This window comes from Somniosus microcephalus, chromosome 8 (assembly GCF_052327205.1).
Source record: "Somniosus microcephalus isolate GS21.2 chromosome 8, FLI_Smic_1.0, whole genome shotgun sequence".
Taxonomy (NCBI): Eukaryota; Metazoa; Chordata; class Chondrichthyes; order Squaliformes; family Somniosidae; genus Somniosus; species Somniosus microcephalus.
Genome location: NC_140994.1, coordinates 153,549,404 through 153,567,791, shown reverse-complemented (window position 1 = coordinate 153,567,791; position 18,388 = coordinate 153,549,404). Strand labels below are relative to the sequence as shown.

The 18,388-nt window shown below is 48.3% G+C and overlaps 1 protein-coding gene across 1 annotated transcript in view; it reads left to right on the top strand.

The window, feature by feature from the left end:
* unc5a (unc-5 netrin receptor A) overlaps window positions 1-18,388 on the top strand; it is a 389,186-nt gene that overhangs the window by 229,338 nt on the left and 141,460 nt on the right. The window contains exons 8-9 of the mRNA XM_085996169.1: window positions 7,698-7,886; window positions 15,165-15,461. Coding sequence (XP_085852295.1) covers window positions 7,698-7,886; window positions 15,165-15,461 — 486 coding nt within the window. The remainder of the gene's footprint in view (window positions 1-7,697; window positions 7,887-15,164; window positions 15,462-18,388) is intronic.

Here is an 18,388-nt window from a genome sequence, read left to right as displayed (position 1 = left end):
CAGCAGTCTCGGCCTTTATAAATAAAACAAAACATTTGGCCACACCTTCTACATTTTCCCCTGCGAGTGTGATCCGTTTCGCTGCCGTGACTGGCCCCTACCCGCCCTGCAGCTCCTCCTCAATGGGACCCCAGTGGCTGCAGCAAGGCTGGGGGAAGGCTGCTGAGGGTCAGATGGTGAGACAGCGGATGCCCTTGGGGGTCAGCCTGGACCAGCTCTGGGCCTGGAGGGGCCGGCTGCTGACTGCTCCAACTCTGCTTGGGCGGCAGCAGTCTGTCCAACGGCTGGTGGCAGCTGCAATGGAGGAGTGACAGTGTTGGCTGCAGGAATGCTGCCAACCTGACAGATCACAGGCACTCCCTGGTCGGCTGATACATTGGCACGCGCACGGGCCAGCACTGCAACATGTGCAGCAATCTGCTGAGGCACAGACTGCTGGGCTGCTGCGGCACGGCGAGTGCCCCGGCGATGCCTGGCTGATCCAGCGAGTGTGGCAGCAGTTAGTGCCCGTGTGGCCCTGGTCTGTGTCTGCATGACAGCAGCCAGTGAATGCACGGCACGACTGAGCACTTGGCTAGAAGCCGCCTGTGATGCAGCGAAGTCCTGCTGACTCCTAGCCTGTGCTGCCCCGATGTCCTGCAGACTCCTGGCCTGTGCAGCACTGAATTGTTGCAGACTCCTGGCCTGTGCTGCACTGAATTGTTGCAGACTCCTGGCCTGTGCTGCCGCGACGTCCTGCAGATTCCTGGCCTGTGCTGCCCCGAATTCCTGCACAGTCCTTGCCAGTGACTCTATGGAGTCAGGCATCCCTGCCACTGCAGCCATGGGCTCGGTGTGCCTGCGCTCAGCCTGGGCGCCCATTTCCACTAGGAGCCGCACCTCCTCTGCGCTCACCGTAGCAGGACAGGAGGCTGCACTCACCCTCCGGGGAGAAGGCCGCCGAGCTTCCCCACCCCTCCCGTGTTGCTGCAGCCCGCTGGTCCCCGGAGCTTCACTATCCTCCGACCCTTCCCCCCTGCTCCCCTCCAGGGAAGACGTGTCACCATCATGGCCATGGGCTGCCTCGGCTGAGGGTGTCCCTGATGGGCTGGCTTCCTCTTCCTCCTCCTCTATGTCTGACTCGGACACAGTGCCAGCTTGAGGGGCCGCCTCCTCACCTGGCGAGTCATCATCTGAAAGCAGGGAGGCACAAGAGTTGCCTTAGAATGAGGACAGGGCGGCAGCGAGGGAGGCATGAGTGCTGCTGTGCACTGCATTGGTTCGATAGTGGCAAAGGATGCTGGTGTGAGGCGCAAGTGGAAAGAGAGAGGTCAAAAAGGTGATGACCTTACCATTGGTGCCCAGAACAGGGTCAGCATCTCCAGTGGCGACGGGGCCACTCAGCCAGCCTACCATGATCCGCTCCACTCGCTGCTCGAGGTCGCTCAGCTGTTTCAGGTCAGGGCGGCCTCCCCCGGTCTGTCGCTGCTGTCTTCTGTTATGCGCCAGCTTGGCCTGCAAGAGAAAGGACAGCCTCTAAGTACAGTGTCAAGCCCTGACCTTGCCCGCACTGCCTCCCATGGTCGATTAGCCATGACAGTGTCAAGCCCTGATCTTACCCGCACTGCCTCCCATGGTCGATTAGCCCTGACAGTGTCAAGCCCTGATCTTGCCCGCACTGCCTTCCATGGTCGATTAGCCCTGACAGTGTCAAGCCCTGATCTCGCCCGCACTGCCTCCCATGGTCGTTATCCCTGACAGTGTGTAAAGTCCTGAATGTGCAAGTGCTTTTCATGGCAGTCCCATAGCTGCTGGATGAGGGCTGGCCATTAGGGCTTTCAGGCCCCTTTGGCCATAAAGTGAGGTGCACATGCAGGGATGAGGAAGATACTGGAAAAGGTGCTCACCCTGACAACCCGAGTGAGGTCGTTGAATTTTTTCCGGCACTGGGTTGGTGTCCTGCCAACCACGCTGTTGGACGTGACCCTGTTTGCCACATCCCTCTATGCTTTCCGATATTCGGCGGGCAGCGGCCTCCTGCCACCCTCAGGGAAGAGGATATGGCGCCTGCGGTCCACTGCACCAACCAGCAGCTTCAGGTCACCCTCACCGAAGCGCTGCGCTCTCTCCCTGGCCTTCTCCATTCTCCTGGGCGTGGTGCAGTTCCAGAAGCAGTGTTCAGGCCTTGCCTTAGGGCTGCAGTGTGCAGGGCGTGGCAGCCAAACTATTCCACCCTCCCCCTTTAAGTGCTGACTGGCGCCTGACTGTCTGCCCTCAATGAGCAACTCGAAGCACCTGCGCTGCGCCCACATTCAGTGTTTGCGCCCCGGATCGCCGGCTTAGCGCCTAATGATAGTCGTGCATCGCTTGCTTTAGCGCAGCAGATACCTCTTGGGGTGATGCAACTGAATATCGGCGAAGGTGGCGCTAAGTTGCGCCAGGCGCAAAAGTTAGCGAATGCCATGCTGTAGCGCCCCAAACGTGGCTATACTGAATTTCTAGGCTTCTGACTCAGAGGAAAACTGCTTTGAGCCATGCTAACACTTTGGCCTTGATTTTCATTGAGCCGTGAATGCGAGCTTGGAGGCGTGCGGGGGGTTAAAATTGCAAAAACTGGCAGGTGGGCGGGACCCCCACCCTCGCCTGGTTCCCGACTCTGAGCAATTTTAACTCAGTCGTGTCTGATGGTCCCAACTCCGTCCCGCATCCAACAGGTGGGACTGGTCGTTAAGGCCCTTAACAACCACTAAATGGCTTCTATAATGCTATTTCGAAAGGCCCTTGCGAATTTAACCCTTTTCCCACAAGAAACACACCTGGTGGGAAACATGATGGTGAAACCTGGTGGGGGCACTATTGGACTGCTGACTATCAACTGCAGGTCAACCATTAAAGAGGAGGTTATATCAGCCATCATTTGCCGGTGGCAGGACTTAGTGGTCTCACGTCTGGGGCAACTTTTAGAAGGCTTAACCACAACTGTGGAAGGTTGGAGCCTCACCCCCATCTCCAGTGTGACCTCCTGGGAAACTCCTCTCGCCACCTTCACTCAGCGCTTCCTCAACGGAGGCATATACCAGTAGCATGGGAGCCATTTATTTCCTTCCCATCTGAGCATTAGAGGAGCTCGAGCACTAGCTGCGGCAGCAGCAGAACCAGGACCAACAGCAGCACCAGCAACAGCAGCAGCAGCAGCAGGAGCACCGGGCTGCTGCTCACCCACCTGAAGCTACACAGGCCAGAAGGGGCCAGTGCCTGGAAGCCCGTCGGCGCAGGAGATACCCCCCAAACAGGATCTACAGACGCAGGGTAAGCTACCTCAACATGCCTGAGCAGCAGTGCCAAATGCGGCTCCGACTTTCGCGAGAGGTAGTGACTGATATCTGCGCAATGCTACAGCAAGAGCTGCTGCCCAGAGGACCAGGTGGACAAGCATTACCAGTGGCCATCAAAGTCACTACCGCACTCATCTTTTTTGCCTCAGGCTCATTCCAGGGATCAGCAACAGACATCAGCGGCATCTCCCAAGCGGCCGCACACACTTGCATCATGCAGGTAACCGATGCCCTCTTTATCATCGCGCACAATCACATCCATTTCACCAAGGATCGAGCAAGTGTCACGGCGTGAGCAGTTGGATTAGCTAATCTGACAGGCTTTCCAAGGGTGCAGGGCATTGTTGACTGCACACATGTGGCCCTTAGGGCACCCCATCGCAATTCAGGTATTTTTGTCAACCACAAGGGCTTCCACTCCCTCAATGTTCAGCTGGTGTGTGACCACAAGAAGGAAATTTTGCATGTTTGTGCCTTGTACCCTGGCAGTTGCCATGACTCCTTCATACTGCACCAGTCTAGTGTGCCTCCGCTATTCAGTCTGCCAGACCAACTTAACAGATGGCTACTTGGAGACAAGGGCTATCCCCTGAGGACGTGGCTAATGACGTAGTTGAGGAGGCCAGCCAATGAAGCTGAGGAGCGCTACAACTCCAGCCACATTTCCACCAGATCCATAATCGAGCAAACCATCGGTTTGCTGAAGATGCGATTCAGATACCTGGATAGATCAGGTGGAGCCCTGCAGTACTCAGCAGCCAGGGTCTCCAGGATCGTCGTGGTTTGCTGTGCACTTCACAACATGGCACAGCGTCGTGGCTTGCAGATTCCTGAGGACCAAGTGGCTCCTCACATATCCTCCTCGAATGAGGAGGAGGAGGAGCGCGAAAACGAACATCCTGCACAAGCCCACCAAACAGCGGCAGCATTACACGAGAACATTGCTGCCCAGGATGCAAGGAACGCACTCATCCTGGCCAGATTTGCTTAGCCTAGTCAAACACTTTTGCCTCGCTGCCTCTTACCAGATCTTCGACAATGGCCAAGAACCAGAGGATTCCTAGCACTCTGACCACCATACTGACAGTTGCAAGTATTCCTAAGGCCTCAATGTGGAAGTCCCAATAGCGAAATGACAGACGCCACAACTGCAACATTTGCCATCAGAATTTTTATGTTCAATAACAACGTGATGGCATTTTTACAATAAACACAAAACTGCACCCAAGTGACTACCCTTGTGACTACTTGTGCTTTATCTTTCTCTTACGCGTGCTCCTACGTGGTGCCTCCCCTGTGGCTTGAGCAGATGTGGAGGCCCCTTGCTCACTTTCCTGCTGCTCCTGTCTCGACACCTTTGGCGGGCGTCCTCTGGGGTTGCGAGCCTGTGAGGGCTCGTCAACAGTCTGCTGCTCCTGCGGCTGTGCAGGGTTTGAGACGTCTATCTCACTTGGGTGTGGACTCTGGTGGGGCTCTAACCGAGGGCTCTGCAGTGGCATGGAAGTGTGAGCGCTTGAAGAGGAGCCCCCACTTCCTTGAGGTCTGCCAGCAATCTCCCTCTCATGGGTCAGGTCCCCCTCAGCGCCTGCAAGTGGCTGGGGAGAACCTTGCTGCACATCAGGGGGACCATGGGGACCCATATCTGCAATGGCAGTCCTACTCAGAAGGACAGCCATGAAGGTCTGGTTTTGCTCTTCAACAGATGCCCATCGCTCCTCAAGAGATGTCATTCTATTCTGAACAATGACCATGTTTTCCATACCCTGGCGACTAAGCTCCTCCATGGCCATAGCCATCCTCTCCTTTATGGTAGCCAGCCTTACCACCGAGGTAGCCATCCTTCCCGTGGTGATGCGTTCATGCACCAATGACTCCACAAAGGCTCTGCTCATGTTCGCTATGAACTCCTCCATTCGCTCCACACCCGCAGCGACCCTAGAGACAAAACCTGCCAGAGACTCCTGCATCTGTGCCTGGAATTCCATCACCTCTGATCTTATGGATGGACCCAGAGGCAGAGAGTCGACATGCTGCTGAGCCGAGCTGGCGGAGTCCTGCATCCTCCGACTAGGACTCTCCACTGCGGTCCCTGTCTCCACAATCTGCTGATGCTCACTTGTGAGCTGTGATACACCAGGTGACAACACTACTCTATGTCCCGAAAGTCCCAACGAGGTGTGAGTGTCTGCACTGGTGCTGGGTGCGCTGAATTCTGCTGACGCTGCGCCCTCAGAGGTTGCAGCTTCCTCTGAGGAGTCTGGCTGCTTAGCCTCTTCTTCCTGGCTAGGGGGGACGGATGCTTGTGATGGTCCTGTGGGGGAGAAAGGAAAGAGTCAGAGATGTGATGCAAAGGCTACATGCACATAGCTTTTTGCAAATGCTCATAAGTCCATCTGTTACAGCTTCACAATCATTATCAGCGACTAATGTAATGTCAAAGAGAGAGATGGGAAACTTTTCTGTCACCAGCTTGCTGTGTTACACCCGTCTGTCCATCCCCCACGTGTGAATCATCCTCTATTCCCATAATTTCCAGGACGGCCTCCTCCCAGGGGGTCAGGTGGGCTATTGAGGCTGTCCCTCCTCCTGTCCTGGCTCACTCTCTTTTGTTGTGAGCTCTCTTTTCCTGCAATGAGGGAGACAAGTGGAGGTTGAGTGAGAATGAAGGAGTGAGTGTAGAGATTGCATAGCATAGATACTTAGAAGGAGACAAAGATGGAGTGAGGTTCCAAGACCAAGAGCCCTCCCTGTGTGTTGTCAGTTGTGTTCAAAGCATCAGAGTGAGAGGGAGTGTGAGGGCTGCGTGGTGGAATAGTTATGTGAATGTGAGCATAGAGAGAGAGGGAATGGGTAAAGGTGCATGGATGTCAGTGTCAAGTGGGATGTGGAAGAAGAGATTGCTAAAGCTGAATGCTGGTGAGGAAAGGCAATGGGGATCAGATTGAGGGTGATGGGTAATTCATACTCACTTTTCCAGTGCGCTGAAGGTCATGAAATCTTTCCCTGCACTATATCCAGGTTCTGCGGGTGACTCCCAAGGAGTTGACCTCCTCAGCCACCTGCATTGACTCCGCCTTAATTTGCAGGATGACTAGGAGGGTGCCTCAGCAACCTGAGCTAAGCATATGTAAATGCCTGCCCTATGCCAAAGGAAACGTTGGTCTCTGCCTGTCTTTGGGGTTGAACATGCTCTCCCCATGCTCGACCCCCGCACTGCTCCAATGTGCGATGGACAAAGGGGCTAATCCATTACATTTTTCAGTTGGTAGCACTCGCACCTCTAAGTCATAAGTTAGCTGATGTAAGCTCCATTGCAGGACTCAAGCACATCATCTAGGCTAACACCTCAATGCATTACTGAGGGAGTGCTGCATTTTTGGAGGAGTCATTCTTTGGTTGTGATGTTAAACTGTGGCCTGTCTTCCTGCTCAGTTGGCATAAAAGATCCCATGGACATTATTCAAAGAAAAGCTGAGAGTTCTGACCAAAATTCCTCCCTCAATTAACTGCACAAAAACAAATTAATTGGTCATTCATATCTGTGGGACATTGCTTTGCACAAAATGACTGCATTAAAAAAAAACATAATTCATTGGATGCGAAGGGGTAGGTTTTCAATTTGATGTTGTAGATCAGCCTTAATAGAAACCATGATTTTTATTGCAATGAAATAAAAACTGGGCGGTTTCTATAATGGGCGACGGGTCTGCAACAACAGTTTACGCCCGGGCAGCAAGTTTAATATCTACTTCCAAGTGCTTTGGGGCATACTGAGACTCGTGATATGCAAGTTCTTTCTTTTCTTCATATTAAATGAAGTGAATTTTCTCAAGTGTATTAATCAATATGCTTCTTGGTGTGTAGCAGCATAGGTCATTTGATCTTTATTCAGCATACCACCTATGCAAGTTGCTTTTGTATGATATCATGTCTTTACACAAGAATATTTTCAAAAGCTAACGTGTATAACTCCTTTTTCTTCAAATAGTCAAGGCATATTCTGATGTTAGCTAATCAGAGTCTGATAATCTATTTGCATCAGCATCAACGTGACACCATTGAAATTCAAATGCTCAAATTTAAATCCAAGTAATGGGAAGACTATTATGTCGGAAAATGACTTTCTTCAACTGAATTGCTAACAGTCAAAGCATATTTAAAGATTATCTTTTTTATTCTTTTCACAAATTTCTCTTTCTATCAAATAAATATGCTTAGGGATTTAATGCAGTACATTTCATTTATGAGGGATTCCTGAGGTTGCAAGTAACTTAAGTGATTAAATTTGATTTTGCATTAGTTCTGATCAAAAGATAATAATTTCTTATTTTGTGATAGATAATATGCATTTACTGATGGCTTAAATATATTTTTATTTTCTAGCTTCTGCATTACCAGCTGATGTTGCACTGTACACTGGTGTTGTGGCAGTGGCTGTATGCCTTACATTACTGCTAGTTGTAGTAATACTCGTTTATCGAAAAAAACAGCAAGACTTCGATTCTGATGTCACCGACTCTTCAATTTTAACAACAGGATTCCAACCTGTGAACATTAAAACACCTAAACAAGGTTTGTCATTCCAATTTTCTTTTAGGTTAGTTAATTTTATTTGGAAAAATCTTTATTGTTAATCAAGTAGTTTTTAAGGAAAACATAAGGAAGCAATAAACAAAACAAGGCATAAGGACAAGAATTAAAAGTAGCGATGCAAAATCCAAAATAAATATTTAATCCCTTCCTTCCCTCGCTAAAACCATGCAGCACAGAGCACTGGCAAACTTCCTGCTGCTTGTCCAGCTAGATGCATTAGCCTGTTGGAAAATCGGAAGAATCCCAGGATTCAGAGACAAGTCTACCTCACCAGGTCAATCAGCAACAATGCTCTGGAGTATTGCCAGCTTTGCCTTGCTCAGGTATCAAATTACCAAGTTTGCAATCTTGTATAAAGCCTCAACATTACCCCATGGAATCTTTACTAGAACAAAAGGTAGCCTGTACTGTTGGATCCGTGATTCTTAAAGTATGATGTTTTCCCAATAACTAGACGGAGGCTGTAAGTTAACAATCAACAGGTGTTTACTGGAGGAGGGTAGTCTAAAGACTAACAGTACAGAGGCATGCTCAAGGCTTATACACAGGTGTGGTCACAGCCGGTACTACAGTATACAGGAGCTGTAAAAGTAGTTCTCTCTTAAAGGTACATACACTACAATTCCTCCCCTTTTAGATTAACAGCACCCAAAACATTCAAATAACAGTTAACACTTTAACATGCATATAAACTGAAATAGTCCATTTATAGATTCAGTTTTTTGGGGCGGCTTCCTGATCCTTTCTGGATAGCGCCTTTCCTGAGGTTCTTGTTCTTGGTGCGGAGGCGATTCTGGCCCCCTTTCGTCGGTTAGTTCATCAGTTTCCGCTGCTACTGTTTCTGAGGTAGATGCTACCGGTATGTCGGGTTCATCCCCAGGTACACGAGACATGGGGTTGACTCGTTCCTGTGACGCTAGGATCTGGTCGACGTGGCGTCTCACAAAGTTCTCCCCGACATCCACTGTGTACATTAATGGCCCCTGCCATGTGCATATCATTCCGGGTTGCCATTTCTCTGTTCGGTAGTCGCGGGCCAAGACTGGTTGTCCTACATTGAAGCTCCTTGTCGGCTTCTCATTGATGTGCTGGAATTGCTTATCCTCAACATTTCTTCGCACATTTGGTCTGAGCAAATCCAGACGAGATCTCAACCTTCGGTTAAAGAACATCATGGCCGGGGTCTGGTTGGTAACTGCATGTGTCGCATTTCTGTAGGCTAACAGGAAATTGTCCACCTTATGCTGTAGTGGAATTTCATCATCGCACATGGCCCTTATCACCTTTTTAAAGGTTTGTACGAACCTCTCAGCCAATCCATTTGTGGCTGGATGATACGGGGCAGATGTGTAATGCCTTACCCCATTCCTTCTCATAAATTTCCGAAGCTCTTCGGACACAAACTGTGGTCTGTTATCAGAGCAAATCTGCTCTGGCAAGCCATTCCTGGCAAATATGGTCCGTAGGACTGCAATCGTTTTCTCTGTAGTGGTTGAGGACATTGTGATCACCTCAGGCCATTTCGAGTGCGCATCCACTGCTATTAAAAACATTGAGTCCATGAATGGACCAGCAAAATCAATATGCACCCATTGCCATGGAGAGGAGGGCCACTCCCATGGGTGTAGAGGGGCATGTGGTGGTGCATTTTGGACCTTCTAGCATCCGGAGCAGCTCTTTGTTAGGTCCTCAATTTGTGGATCGATCCCCGGCCACCACACATAAGCCCTAGCAAGGCTTTTCATTTTCACCCCTCCCAGATGGCCTTCGTGAAGCTCATTGAGCACTCTCTCCCTTAACTTGGGTGGAATTACCACTCGGGATCCACACATCAAGGTCCCCTGGCATACTGACAGCTGTTCTCTTCTGGATGAGAATGCTGGCAACAGTGAGTCGCCATGTGTTGGCCATCCCCTCACCGTCAAATCATATACCCGAGACAGTGTCGGAGCATTGCGGGTCTCCTTCTCTATATCCGCGTTAGTTACTGGCAATCGTTCAATTATCGACGAATAAAACATTTTGATAGGGTCCACTGCTGGTGCTTCCTCCACAGTAGGCAGTGGCAGGCGTGATAGCCCATCAGCGTTTCCATGCTGTTTCGTGCCCTTATACTCTATTTCATATTGGTTCGCCCCTAGAAAAAGGGACCATCTTTGTAGCCGTTGTGCAGTCATCACCGGAACGCCCTTCTTTGGATTAAAGATGGAGACAAGTGGTTGGTGGTCAGTCAGCAAGGTGAACTTCTGCCCATGCAGATAGTGGTTGAATTTTTTTACTCCCCATACTAGGCTGAGGGCCTCCCTGTCGATCTGGGCGTAGTTGCGCTCGGCTGAGATTAGTGACCGAGACGCAAAGGCTACTGGCCTCTCCAACCCGTCTGGGAATTTGTGCGACAGCACCGCTCCAATACCATAGGGTGATGCATCACATGCCAACCGAATTGGTAGTGCTGGGTTGAAATGGGCCAACACCTCTTTTGATGTGATCAATTCTTTGCACTTCTGGAAAGCTCGTTTACATTCGTCATTCCACTTCCATGGTACCCCCGTTTGCAGTAGGGTGTTCAGTGGGTGTAATACTGTAGACAAATTTGGTAAGAACTTATGGTAGTAGTTCACCAGCCCGAGGAACGACCTCAGTTGTGACACATTTTCCGGTGCTGGAGCCTTGACTACTGCCTCAATCTTTTCAGGGGACTTACGTAACCCCTCTTCATCAATAACGTGGCCACAATACGAGATCTGCTTCTGGAAAAACTCGCACTTGTGGCGATTAGCTCGTAGCCCATATTCCTTTATCTAGTGAGCACCTTCTCCAGGTTGGCGAGGTGATCACTGTCATTTTCGCCTGTGACCAGGATGTCCTCCAAATAACACTGGGTCCCTGGAATCCCTTGCAGGACTTGATCCATTATCTTTGCCAAATAGCCGGAGCCGATGCTACCCCGAACACCAGCCGGTTGTATTGGTAGAGACCATTATGAGTGTTGATCGTGAGGTATTGTTTCGAGGCTTCTTCTACCTCCATTTGCAGGTACGCCTGGGCCAGATCAATTTAGGTGAAGCGTTTACCTCCAGATAGCGAGGCGAAAATATCCTCAATCCATGGAAGTGGATATTGTACCGTGTGAAGGATTGGGTTCACTGTCACCTTCAAATCCCCACCGATGCGGACTTTCTTTGGTTCCCCAGGCGTATTACTCAACGAGCTCTTCATTACAGGAACGATGGGTGTAGCCCACTCGCTCCAGTCCACTTTGGACAGTACTCCTGAACGTTCCAACCCTTCCAGCTCTGCTTCAACGGCTGGTCAGATCGCATAAGGCACCGGTCTGGCCGTAAAAAACTTTGGGCTTGCATTTTCCTCTATTTTGATCATCGCTGTTATGCCTTTTAGTGTTCCGAGTCCCTCCTGGAACACTTCTTGTGCACCAGTTAGCATTTTTGACAGTCGTCCAGGTGTGACGTCGTCATCCTTTTTGGCCTCAACCTTCAGTGCCTATATGGAATGCCAATCTAATTGTATCTTCCGGATCCATTCACATCCTAGTAGTGGTGGTCCTCCATCTGGCAATACATATAGGTCCATTTTAGGTATTTCCTGGCCTTTGTAGATCACTTTCACCCTTATTTTTCCTTTGGGGTAGACTTTTTGCCCCGTGTACGTCTTCAAGACAATCTCTGTAGCTTTCAATGGTATATGTGAAAATAGCCGCTTGTAGTCCCTTAGGTTTATGACTGTTAGGGCTGATCCTGTGTCCAATTCCATTTTCACTTGGACTCCGTCTATCTTGAGTGTGACCCAGGTAGCCTGGTGATCCTCCATTTTGATTACCTTATGTAGTTTCAGACAACCCAGCTCCTTGCTTCCGGAGTCTGTATCACTTTTCTGTTCGTCTGAACTACTGTCCATCACCTTATGTACCTTTTTGTACTTCTCCTGTGGAGATTTCTTGCTGCTGGTTTTCTTCCCTGACCTGCAGACTCTTGCTATATGCCCTGCTTTTCCACACTGTCTGCACACTTGGTCCTTGAACCAACAATCCTTCTGGTCGTGTGTTGTTCTGCCGCAGTGATAACACTTCCCTACTCCATATGACATTTCATTGGTGCCATATTCTTGCGGTCTCCGTTGTATCTCTGCAGAGCCCCGTGCGGCTGCTTCGTATGATACTGCCATGCTGAAAGCCTTGTCCAGCGTAAGATCCTTTTCTGATAGAAGCCGTTTCTGGGTTCCTTCAATTTGAAGCCCACACACAAACTTGTCCCTTAACGTATCTGCTAGTCCCAATCCAAACTGGCAGTGTTTCGATAGCTTGCGCAGTTCCGTTAAGTACTCAGCATTACTTTCATCTTTATGCTGGTTCCTTTTGTGGAACTTAAATCTTTCTGCTATCAGCAACGGTGTGGGGTTTAAATGGTCCTGTAGGATTTCCACTATGCTTTCAAAATTCTTATCCACGGGCTTCTCTGGGGTTATTAGGTTTCGCAGTAAGCCATAAGTTTTTGCACCCATGGAATTCAACAAAACCAGTGCTTTCCTAGCATCTGGCACTTCATTCGCCCTGCAGTACACCTCAATGCGTTCCACATATGTCACCCAATCTTTGACTTCATTGTCAAACGCAGTGATACTGCCACTCTTCGGCATCCCTGGGTGTGATTAAACTGTCTAAAATGGCGTCTCCCGCGCTCTCCCTTCTTCTCTGCTAGCACAAAATGGCATCTCCCGCGCTTTCCTTTCTTTCCCCCGCGGACGCTGTTCAGCCCTTGAGCCCTGGCTGTGCTCTGCGCGTTCTCCTGTGCGCCTCTCTCGTTGCCGCCGCTCGGTCCTGAACCCCGGCTGCTGCTTTACCCTCTCTCTCTTTTTGTTTTCCGTCGACGCCGCTCGGTTTTCAACCCCCTGCTGCGCCCTGTGCGCTTCACCCTCTCTCTTACCCCGTCGACGCTGCTCAGCCTTTTCTGTGCCGTCGGTCGGCTCCAGCCGCCGCTGTCCGGGAAGGGTCTGCGCTGTACCTGTTGCTAGTCTGTTGCTGGATCGTCGTGGCTGGAGAACCAAGCCCAGCTCCCAACAGCCTCCCCTGCGATGTTCACTCTCTGCCGGATGACTGGGCGGTTGCTCGTGGTCGACGCCCGTGCTTCTGGCCTCGACTTTTTTCCACCGTCCTCCCGGAGCGAATCCTTGAAAGGAAATGCAGAGTTGCAGGTAGATTCGAATCGACCTTGTCGCCACTGTTGGATCCGTGATTCTTAAAGTATGATGTTTTCCCAATAACTAGACGGAGGCTGTAAGTTAACAATCAACAGGTGTTTACTGGAGGAGGGTAGTCTAAAGACTAACAGTACAGAGGCATACTCTGTAGTGTATGTACCTTTAAGAGGAACTATGTTTTTGAAGCCCCTGTATACTGTAGTACCAGTAGTGACCACTCGGGTATATAAGCCTGTGTAGCGTCTTGTGTAGTTAGTTCACCTCCAGACTTTGTTCAGTAAACACTTGTTAAATCAACTCCTGCATTCCGTGTCTCCATTAACACATGGATCTAACATGCTCAAGGCTTATATACAGGTGTGGTCACTGCCGGTACTACAGTATACAGGAGCTGTAAAAGTAGTTCTCTCTTAAAGGTACATACACTACATGTACCTTTCTGATTACATTTCAAGCTTCAATACGTCCAAAATACATGCTGCGACAAACCAAATACCGATCTTAAGGGGCATCAGTGTGAGGAGGTATTGAGGGACCTCTCCTGGTCCCTCAATACCTCCTCTCTGGTGAAGAAGGCCCAGCAGCGCCTATATTTCCTAAGGAGGCTGAAGGGATGTAACCTGTCACCCCTGATCCTCTCTAACTTTTACCGCTGCACAATAGTGAGCATCCTGATGAACTGTATCACAGTATGGTATGGCAGCTGTAGCTACTATGACCGGAAAGCCCTGCAGCGGGTAGTCAAAACTGCCCAACGCATTACCGGCACCCGGCTACCGACCATAGAGCACATATACCAGAAACGCTGTTTACGGAGGTCACAGACCATCATCAAAGACCCTACCCACCCCAGCCACAGTCTGTTCACCCTCCTGCCATTTGGGAGACGCTACAGATGCATTCGCACCCGAACGACCAGATTTAGGAACAGCTTCTTTCCCAGGGCTGTCATCCTACTGAACTCCACAAATAAACTCTAAAGCCTGCACATCTGCCAATGCACTTTATTATGGTTATGCTTATGTTAATGTATTACAAGCCAAATTAATGTTGAATGTTTAAATGTCTTAATCTAAATGTACACTCTCGGGAGCCGCAAGCCTACATTTCGTTGTACTGCACTTGTGCACTAACAATGACAATAAAGTTGATTATGATTATTCCTTAGTAGCTTTTAGTCCCACTCGGATCTCCTATCTTGTGGATCGAAAGCATAGTTGTGCTGTGTAATACCAAGTGTATATGTGGCCCAAACAGAACATTAGGAGTGATTTTGCAATCCCACACTCCCACTTCATACAGCTTAGGTATACTAGTTTGGAACAATTTTTAAAAAATTATACTTGTAATTTTTACCAGGTTCCACCTGCACCCACACTGTCCTCCTAAATCAGGAGAGATGTTTAATCCAGTCAATGGACACTCATGTGCATGTTGTGAATCCCATGCTTTAATTGACCCATTTGTGAGATGGGTTTGTGTAGGAAGAAAATGGATCCCCACCTTGAAAATTTGCCTGTTCCAAGTGATGAAGGGAAGTTTGGCAAACTCAGTCTCTCAGGGATGTCTGAAATGCAAATAATGATTGAATTTTACACTTAGATTTCTGAACTGAAATGTCATTGTCCCAGCAATGTATCATGTGTAGAGTTTCTACAATAGAAAGTTAATAGATAGTTTTTTTCTATAATGAAATACAAGAATATCTATTAACAAATACATATCAGTGAATTCAACACAACAGAATGGTGTTTGTTGACAATTTATTATTTACACATAGCCCAAATAATTAGGAGTTCAAGAATCAACCCATCCATATAATGTAATCTGGATGTTAGTGTTCCATCTGAATGATTATGCCTGTATTTTACTGTAATCTGTAATATTTGAAAATCCTTTTGCTGTAAACCTTATTGAATGAAAGTATATGCAGTTAGCATTCTGAGAGCATGTAATTATCTTGTACTGGTGTAAAAGTTATGATTAGTAATCCTTGAAATGCAGAGAATTTTCACAGTGGCTTGTCTGTTTTCATTCTGATAGATAACTCCCATTTGCTTACAATCCAGCCTGACCTCACAAGCACATCAGCATGCCAAGGCTCCATCCGTTCACGACAGGATATCTCAGACAAGATTCCAATGACTAACTCCCCCCTTCTGGACCCGCTTGCAAATGAAAGACACACATTACGTAATGGTACAGCACATTCCGACACTTCAAACTTTATGGCAAGACTCTCGATGCAAATGAGCACCAAGTCATTATTGAGGGATGCTTCAACTACTGCATTTGGAACATTTAATTTTTTAGGTGGCCGTCTTACCATTCCAAACAGAGGTAAGTGAGATGTAAATTGATAACCATTAGCCACTTCAGTGATATTAATTGTATGAACTTGATTTGGCATAAACAACCCCTGCATTGCTTAAATGGAGTCCATAATGCATTTATAGTGAAATACAAAATTGGTTAGTATTAATATTTATCTCTGTATTACAAAATATATTTAATTACAGTAACATTTTAGTATCAATGTTCACAGAAAAATTTCAATATATATTAACTGAAAAGTTATTCTCCATTTTACAATAGGTGCATTTTTTTAACAATATGATTGAGATGGACAGCTGGATTTTCCTCCAATTGGAGGGTTAGTGATGGAGTGGGACTTGGGACTCTACACTAACCTGACACTTTTTTCCTCCTGGAATCCTCATCATCAGTGCAGGGTGGCTGTGGAGCAGTAATACCTCTCCTTACAGTCTGTAGAATTGGATAGCTCTCTCTCTCTCTCTCTCTCTCTTGCTCTGGATCCATTGGGAAGGAAATTAACTGCACAGCATGCCTGAAGAGAACAGGAGTGACCTTCTTAATGCAGTAGTGAGCTGCTGCCTGACTAATGTTGCAAAAGTTGCCAGATGCTGCCTGAAAGGATCCAGTGGCAAAGAAATTCAAGGCAGTGGTGATATTGTCTCATACAGACAATGTTGTTCTCCTGATGGAAGTGGGCTGCCGTTTTTCAGCCAGCAGTTTGCATGTCTCACCAATAGCCTCTGAAGCGAAGCACAGCATGCTCAGACAGTGACATACAAAGAAGTATAAAAAAGATGTTTTTTTGTCTGTAAACCACGTTTTGAGTGGATCTGTATATGTGTTATAAACAAAGATCTTCTTTAAGTCCTTACTCTATAGACCTCCAATCTAGACTTTTCCATCTCCTCATTCTCCTCTTCATCATAACAAAAGAACAATAGGATTCCCATTGGGAAGTTCATGGCCCCAGTTCAAAGCTGCACTTTTTACAGAGGTGATTAAAACTAGCAGCAAACATCCTGACAGACCTCCAAAGTACCAAACAGTGCAATATACTCACAAAGTAACACTAACCTTCCCGCTGCAGCAAACAAAGTGGCCTCCTAGATCCAGTATTTTCCCTAGGGATACGATACTGGTGCTCTACCTGCCATTTATATAGCGGCAGTTTAATTTAGGGCCAGGTTTAGGGCAGAAGTTAGGATCAGAAATTTGAGCCATGCCCACTTGACACCATTAAAGTATGGCAGGCCTCAAAAAGGACTGGCAGGAAAATTCTGGTACAATGTTAGACTGCCAGTTTTGAGGCACTAGATATTTCTGTCCCTTTTTACTCCATTTACCACTTCAAAACTGCTCCAAACAAGTGGGCATTATGTGTACTTTGAACACGTGGACCAGGTATTTAAAACCAATTTTATTACAAAGAACAAATGAAGATAAACCAATCGAAGTTTCTGTGTCAGCAGTACAGTGAGACAAGTTTAAGCCATGGTGAATAGCTATTTTCATTGTTCTGATTTGCTGGCATCTGTAAAGTAACTCAAAATCAGTCTCTGTGGAAAACAAGGGACCATATGCTGTGTATAGTGTCATTTGGAATGGTTGGTAGCACCTGTCCTTGAATATTTGAGAGATTGCAGTTAACTGGACTAAAATTCAAGCCACCTGTATGTTTTATGCAAACCAAGTGAAATACTTAGGCTACAGTCTCAGTTGACCGAGTTGCAACAACCAAAGCAAAAATTAAGTTAGTGGAATCTTATTGTGCTCCAATCAACTTAATTCATGTTCAGAATTTCATTATTTGAGCCTTTTGTTACAAATACATTTTAGATAGCATTACATTTACGTGAAATAACCCAGAACAAACATCTTTTTTGCATTTCGAATGACAAGTTGCATCTTCCCTTATTAATAACTAGCTGGAGTACCCAGCGTTGCCGAGGGAAATGAAGAAACCTCTGCCATGTTTATAAAACTGTTTATGAAACTGTTGGGATTGAAGAACTCTTTCTAAGCACCCAGGAGGTGGTTCTTTAACTTCGTTTTTTGTTAATGGAGAGGGAAGGAGAGAGAGAGAGGGAGAGAGAGGGGGAAGGAGAGAGAGAGAGAGGGGGGGAAGGAGAGAAAGAGAGAGGGGGAAGGAGAGAGAGAGGGGGGAAGGAGAGAGAGAGGGGAAGGAGAGAGAGAGAGAGAAGGGGAGAGAGAGAGAGAGGGAAGGAGAGAGAGAGAGAGAGGGAAGGAGAGAGAGAGGGAAGGAGAGAGAGACAGAGAGAGAGGGAAGGAGAGAGAGAGGGGGGGAAGGAGAGAGAGAGAGGGGGAAGGAGAGAGAGAGAGAGGGGGAAGGAGAGAGAGGGGGAAGGAGAGAGAGAGAGGGGGAAGGAGAGAGAGAGAGAGAGGGGAAGGAGAGAGAGAGAGAGGAGAGAGAGAGAGAGGGCAGGAGAGAGAGAGAGAGAGGGAAGGAGAGAGACAGAGAGAGGGAAGGAGAGAGACAGAGAGGGAAGGAGAGAGAGACAGAGAGAGAGGGAAGGAGAGAGAGAGAGGGGGAAGGAGAGAGAGAGAGGGGGAAGGAGAGAGAGAGGGGGGGAAGGAGAGAGAGAGAGGGGGGGAAGGAGAGAGAGAGAGAGGGGGAAGGAGAGAGAGAGAGAGGGGGAAGGAGAGAGAGAGGGGGGAAGGAGAGAGAGAGAGAGGGGGAAGGAAGGAGAGAGAGAGAGGGAAGGAGAGAGAGAGAGGGGGAAGGAGAGAGAGAGAGAAGGGGAAGGAGAGAGACAGAGAGGGAAGGAGAGAGAGAGACAGAGAGAGAGAGGGAAGGAGAGAGAGAGAGGGGAAGGAGAGAGAGAGAGGGGGAAGGAGAGAGAGGGGGGAAGGAGAGAGAGAGAGGGAGAAGGAGAGAGAGAGAGGGGGAAGGAAGGAGAGAGAGGGGGAAGGAAGGAGAGAGAGAGGGGGAA